Source organism: Sarcophilus harrisii, chromosome 2 (genome assembly GCF_902635505.1).
Source record: "Sarcophilus harrisii chromosome 2, mSarHar1.11, whole genome shotgun sequence".
Taxonomy (NCBI): Eukaryota; Metazoa; Chordata; class Mammalia; order Dasyuromorphia; family Dasyuridae; genus Sarcophilus; species Sarcophilus harrisii.
In genome coordinates this window covers 623095111-623102219 of record NC_045427.1, presented here as the reverse complement: position 1 = coordinate 623102219, position 7109 = coordinate 623095111, and the positions used below count along the sequence as shown (strand labels likewise).

At 37.5% G+C, this 7109-nt stretch overlaps 1 protein-coding gene across 1 annotated transcript in view; it reads right to left on the bottom strand.

Moving 5' to 3' along the window:
- Positions 1 to 3638: 3638 nt before the first annotated feature.
- The window catches only part of FUOM (fucose mutarotase), a 37915-nt gene continuing 34444 nt past the window's right edge, over positions 3639 to 7109 (bottom strand). The window contains exons 5-6 of the mRNA XM_031956679.1: positions 6977 to 7050; positions 3639 to 3890 (exon numbers count right to left, since the gene is read on the bottom strand). Of these exons, the coding sequence (XP_031812539.1) occupies positions 3797 to 3890; positions 6977 to 7050 (168 nt within the window). The 3' untranslated portion in view covers positions 3639 to 3796. The remainder of the gene's footprint in view (positions 3891 to 6976; positions 7051 to 7109) is intronic.

Genomic DNA, 7109 nt, shown 5'->3' with positions numbered 1-7109 from the left:
TTCTTACTTCACAATATCTTCCTTTTTACAAAGCATCATATATAACTATTATATATAACAACCAGATTATTTGACTACACAAAATTCTGAAAAGTAGAGAAAGATTTTGGGGGCTCAGCTCTGCCACTTGTAACCTGTATAAGTTTAGCTAACTTGCTTAACATCTCTGGGCCTCAGTTTCCTCATTTGTAAATTATAAGAGAGTTGGACTCTATGACCTGTAGGGTCTTTTTCTGCTTGAAATGATCCCTGGAGGGGAGAGAGTAAGAGAGTGCTACTTCATTTATTTCATTTGTTTCATATTGATTATTTTTAGGGTTAATTTCACAGGGGGAAAATATGATATCCCCTTTATTTGGTGCCACATATACAGACAAAAAACAACCTTGAGATAAGGCTGTATAAGGTCAGATCAAAGGAACTGATGAAAAAAGGGAATAAAGAGTAAGAGACATATTAACTATCATCATATGTGTAGAGAATTATCAGATAGAAGAATTGTTCTTCTTTATCCTAAAGAGAAGAACTAGAAAAAGTGGGTGAAAGTTATTGGTAGAAATCATACTCAGATCTTCCCAATAATTTAAATTGGTACAAAAGAGAATGGGAAGTGAGTTCCCCATCACCAGAAGCGTTTAGATGGAGGCTAGGTGATCATTCTGGTAGGATATTGCAGAATAGGTTCATGCTTTGTACCTGTGAGATTCCTTTCACCTCCATATCTATGATGTCTAATGTGAGAGAGAAGAAAAGAGATGCTCATAGTTGTGGACGTCTGGATGGTAGCAATGAATCGGGGGGATTAAGCTCCGTGTTTCCCTGGTTAAGGCATTGTGCTAAGGTTTATGACATTTAGATATAATTCAAGAATCAATGAAGATCAGTTTCCCATGATTCTGGATTTCAACTATGCTGTTTCTCCTGGGTAGAAAGTAAAAGCTTTTCACTTTTGTCTTCTAAACCCCAGCACCTAGGACCACATGGAAATTAACTGATTTGAGGATCCCAGTTTGGTTTTCATACATGAGATTTTTAAGACCCAGGAAAAGACTGTAAGCCAAGTGTCACCAAGATGTCACAAAATCTAAAATTCTATTCGAGAATAATTCATTCTTTTGGCTTCCTCTCTCAGTCAGAGGTCTTTTTAATGCAAATGCTCCTGCAAGGGAGGAATCTCTAAGGTTCTTATTTAGCTTTAAATTTTGAATGACTACATAAATGCAAATATGAAAGAAATTTTGTTATTTTACCTTATACCACGAACTTGTGTTAATAGGAAAGATTATAAAGACCTTGGCCTTTAAGCCCCAAATTACTATCATTTAAGCAGAATTCTGTTGGAGAAGAGCACAAGCAGAGAGCTAATTGGAGTCATGGAAACAGTGCAGGAATGTGGTCAGAAAAGCATAATAGAATGGATTTTTATTAGTAAAAAAAAATTGTCCTGTGTATAAACAACTGTCTCCTTTTACCCGCAGATTGTCAGAAAGATATCCAATGTCAGAATCCTCTTCAAATTAAAGTTTGTAAGCCCCCACTGATGTGACTGCTTCTGTACATCAATCATAAATTGCATTTAATGAAAAAGAACAGTACTAAAATAACAAAGCATTTTCTCCCAAATCCTTGAGCTCATTCTACTCGCATATATACACATGTATATATATATATATATGTATGTGTGTATATATGTGTGTATGTTTATACATATATGTATATGCATGTGTATATATACACACACACACACACACATACATATGCTCAAATGGAGAAACTGGTAATGGTAAATAAATGATAAAATACATGTGCACGTGAAGAATATTTGTACGAAGTGCAGGGTTGGAGAGGCATCTTGCACCTGCACTGGCAATGATGCAGAATTGTCCAGCATCTTCTAGGGATGTCATTACAGAGCTCTCTGCCTAGCTTCCTCTCCAACAGATATTGCCTTCCAATGCTTCCCAGGAGGCACATTATTTCAGTGGTTTTCCACCAGTCATAACATCTCCACTGAAGCTGATCTTAAGCCTTGTAGTTTCTTTCAGGGCTCTCTAATACCACATCTTATACCCACTATGAAAACTGTGGTTATTAAGCATTTGCCCTATGATTTATGACTGGAGAATTTTCAGCTTCCCATCGCACCTCAGCTACAGTGGTTGCCCGAGGGGTTACCTTCAGTAACCATGGAATGGATGTAAGAAAGGGTTGTGAACAGTAATCCCTCCTCTATAGGAGAAAACTCTAGAGCTCACTCAGTCAGCCTGATCAGTCACTGGCTAAGAACCTTTCCCCTCAATCCTGTCTACAAAGGTAGGACAACTGATGCCTTAACTAAGGTTACATATGCTCTTTGAACTCTACTATGAACAAGTCTTCTCTACATTCCTCATTTCATCAAACATGATCAGAAACCCATTCTAGTTCATAGTTTGTGTCACAGTCCAAGACCTTTATTTCCTCAAATAGAAAAGATTGCTTGTTGTTCAGTCATTTCCAATTCTTCATGACCCCATTTGGGATTTTCTTGGCAAAGATACTAGAATGGTTGGCCATTTCCTTCTCCAGCTTATTTTACAGATGAGGAAACTGAGACAAACAGAATTAAATCACTTATTCAAGGTCAAAATTGATGGGTCTGAGGCTAGAGATTGAACTTTGGTCTTCTTGACTACAGACCAAGCACTCTATTCACTGTACCACTTAGCTACTGGATAAAACTAGGTGAAGAAAATAATTCTTTATCATGATCCTTTGTTCTATGCAGGTCACAAGACCTAGGAAGATTGGAGAAAACTAAAAAAGACTGGTGAATTTTACAACTTTCCCTAAAAAAGAAATCATAATCTGCTTTCTTTCTATATATATATATATATATAGTTTATATATATATATATATATAAACTAACATAAAAACTATGGTGGCCCAAGGACTATTATGCTCTGTTTATACCAGCATGGCATAATAAAAAGAATGGTAGTCGGGTTGAGGGAGAAGACCCAAACTTGCAACCCAATCCCAACATTTATTAACTATCTGACTGACTATTGGATAAGAAGTTATTTGAACAGATCAGGGTAAGAGAGTATAAGAAAGAATGTCCTGGCAGAAGTGTGCATGAAAATGAGATTGGAGATTGGAGAGTAGAGGCAGAGAGTTGTGAAGAGATGATTGTTATTGTTCAGGTGGGCAGGGAAGAGAACCTGTGTTAAGGTGTGGGGGCAGAAAGGAGATAATGGATGTGAGATGCCATGAGGGTAGAATCAACAGGACTTGATAAGTGACTGGATATGAAGTGAGGGAGAGAGAGGAGGCAAAAATGATTCCAAGTTATGAACATGGAAGCCGGAATGAATGGTGGTGCCACAAACAAAAATAATGCATTTCAGAGAAGCAGAATTGGAGAAGGGATTGTTGTGTTGATTTTGAGGTACCTGTTGGACATTAAAGCAGAGGTATAGTGCTAAGGTTTATAAGAAGTCCAAGCTAAAAGAATTGGGAGTCATCTATGTAACTGTGATCATAAAAAAGATGATCGAGATTGCCAAGAAGCAGTATCTAAAAAAAGAAGAGAAGGACAGGGCTTTCAGAAATACCTGCATTAAAATGATTGCTTACTAAAAGATAAGAAGCCAAAGAAGGAAAAAGAAAAGTATTTATTCAATTAACATTAGATCCAAAATCTGATTTCCATTCCACTTTCCTTCATGGTCTCATCATGCGAACCAGTGTTTGCTGGCAGTACTGTAAGTGATCATTACAGAACTGAGGAATGGCTGTGTCTTCTGATGGCTGTCATTTGGTCTCACTGAGATTCAGGTCCATGTGCTGTTCCTGTGAGGCAATCACACCTTTTCTGAGGATTATGTTCCCATATAGAGATGTTTCTCTGCAAAATATCAATGAGTTAATCAACAAGTGTATTTTGTGCTTGGTGCCTGCCACAAGGCAAATATTTCACTAGGGGCAAAAAAGACCAAAAAAATCTTTATCTCTTTCTCTCTATATATATAGATAGATGAAATAGATAGATGAGACAGATAAACAGATGAATGTGATTCAAATGGAGAAACTGTTAAGGCAACAATAAAATACATGTGCATGTGAAGAATATTTGTGATTAGGGCACAGGGCTGGAAGAGCATCTTGCACCTGCATTGTCAATGGTGCAGAGTTGCCAGCATCTTCTAGTGATATAATTTCAAAGGATAGATAGAGTATAAATATAAACTACATACAAAGTAAATAGGAAAGAAGCTTGTAGGCTTCAGAGAATTCCTCATGCAGTAAAGACATTTGAGCTGAGCCTTGAAGGCAGTTTTAGATTCTTAGAGACGGAGATAAAAAGGAAGCACATCCCAGAAATGGGAGACAACCAGTGTAAAATATTGGAGGTGGAGAATGATACTTAAGAGGAACAAGTGGTACACTTTGAACAATAAACTAAAGGCATGAAAGGCATGATGTCTAATAAATTTGGAAAGGTAGGGTATAGCTGAAGAGTGAAGGGTTGCAAATGACAGAGGAATATGCATAGATTTGATCCTGGAGGCAAGGAGGAGCCACTGGATCTTTAATTTCTTTGGTCTTTAATTTCTTAATTGTGTGTGTATGCATGTGTGTGTGTGTGTCAGAGAGACAGAGAGATAGAGAAAAATATAAATATAGAGAAGAGAGAGTGACAGAGAGAGAGAGACAGAGATTAGATTTTGCTGCTGTGTGAAAGATGGACTGGATAGCTACAGGTATAGAGTGCTGAGTCTGAAATCAGAAAATCTCATCTTTTTTACATGTTTTTATTATAGCTTTTTATTTACAAGATATATGCATGGGTAATTTATCAGCACTGACCCTTGCAAAACCTTCTGTTCCAACTTTTCCCCCCACCCCCTCCCTTAAATAGGGGTTAAATATGTTAAAGTGTATGTTAAATAAAATATATGTATAATATCCATACAGTTATTTTGCTGCACAAGAAAAATTAGACTTAGAAATAAGGTAAAATTAACCTGCGAAGGAAATCAAAAATGCAAGTGGACAAAAACAGAGGGATTGGAAATGCTATGTTGTGGTTCATACTCATTTCCCAGAGTTCTTTCTCTGGGTTTAGCTAGTTCTCTTCATTATTGAACAAATGGAACTGATTTGGTTCATCTCATTGTTGAAGAGAGTCATGTCCATCAGAATTGATCATCATATAGTATTATTGAAGTATACAATGATCTCCTGGTCCTGCTCATTTCACTCAGCATCAGTTCATGCAAGTCTCTCCAGGCCTTTCTGAAATCCTCCTGCTGGTCATTTCTTACAGAACAATAAGAATAACATTCATATACCACATTCTCCAATTGATGGGCATCCATTCATTTTCCAGTTTCTAGCCACTACAAACAGGATTGCCACAAACATTTTTACACATACAGGTCCCTTTTCCTTCTTTAAAATCTCTTTGGGATATAAGCTCAGTAGAAACACTGCTGGATCCAAGGGTATGTATAGTTTGATAATTTTTTGAGCATAGTTCCACGTTGCTCTCCAGAATGGTTAGAGAGAAAAATCTCATCTTCATGAAATTAAATCTGACACTAGCTGTGTAACCCTGAACAAATCACTTAATTTCTATTTGCCTCAGTTTTCTCATGTGTAAAAAAATAAAAAATAAAGAAGGAAATGGTCAACCACTCAAGTATCATTGCCAAGAAAACCCCAAATTGGGGGGAACAAAAGGCTGAGTGACAGAGGGATTGGATGGGGAAGAGAGATTTGAGACAAGAAGATCAATAAGAAGGTTGTGGCAATGGAACAGGTAAAAGGAGATAAGGGCCTAAAGTAAGGTGGTATCTGTGTGGATGGACAAAAGGGGACAGATAAAAATAATGAAAATAAAGGAGAAGGGTGAGGAAGAGTGAGGAACTGAAGATACTTAAGAACAGACAAGCAGATAGACAATACAACTCCATCTGAAGAGGGTAGTCCTGAGAGCTGGGAAGGTGAGGGGAGATAGGGAAAAGGGAGGAGCCTTAAGAGGCTTTAGAACAAGGGACTGGTATGAAAGACAAGCGTGAAGAAGGGAGGATACATTATAAAAAGTAGCATTAAAAATGTGAGAGGTAGAGAGGACCTTAGAGAGGGCTGAATTCAAAGTCCATATTTTATAGTTGAGGAAACTGAGCTGAAGAAAGGAAAGTTAAGTACTTAAGAGTGCTTAATGAGTCAGTCTCAGAATTAGGCCTAGGCTCCAGGTTACTAGTGTGCTTTCTTCTACATCATACTATGTTTCTCTTTCCCTTTTTCCTCAAACAGAATAACTAATGGTGTAGCCTATATCCCTATGAGGGATAGAGGTCACCCACTCCAGAGGTCATGAGGAAAAGTTTCCATTTTCCTTTGATAAGAAAGAAAGCCCTAAAAAAAATCCAGTCTTCCATTTCACTGACATTATCAAGCCCAGATATATCAAATGTATAACAGAAAGCATTTAGTCACCAATTTAAAGAATAAGTATGAACCATCAATGGCAAATTAAACATTACCACACACACAAAAATGACTTCTGCATTTTGCATTTCTGGTGGTATTTTCAGTGGGTTAATGAGAAAACTAGAGGAAAACGCATTCAGTCAACAGAAATGTATTAAGTACTTACAATGTGCTCAAGGTAATGATAACCCCTAAGGATACAAAGAAAGGCAAACACTGGTTCCTGCCCTCAAGGAGTTTACATTCTAATTAGGGAAATAACATATGAACAATTGGATAGATACAAAGCTATTAAGAAAGAATGATACAAGAAGTATAAAGGGTTGATGGAAGGTTATTTTAGAGACAAGGCATCACATGGGGAAAGGCTAGTGAACACAGAGAGGCAGGTAAGGGGAAGAGAGAATTCCTGTGTGATCAGAGGGCAGCCCTTTATTTCTTAACCTTCCAGGAAATATTCTTGGGCTCCCAACTTTCCCTACTTCAAGTACTTACCCTGTTGCAACTACAGCAAAAGCTTTTTTTGCCCGTTCATAAAAAGCAAACCTTTCCATATTCTCCAGGTCCACCTGAAAGAAAAGATGTGATCTCATTACTCTCTGGGGTAGTCATCACTTGTTGGACACTG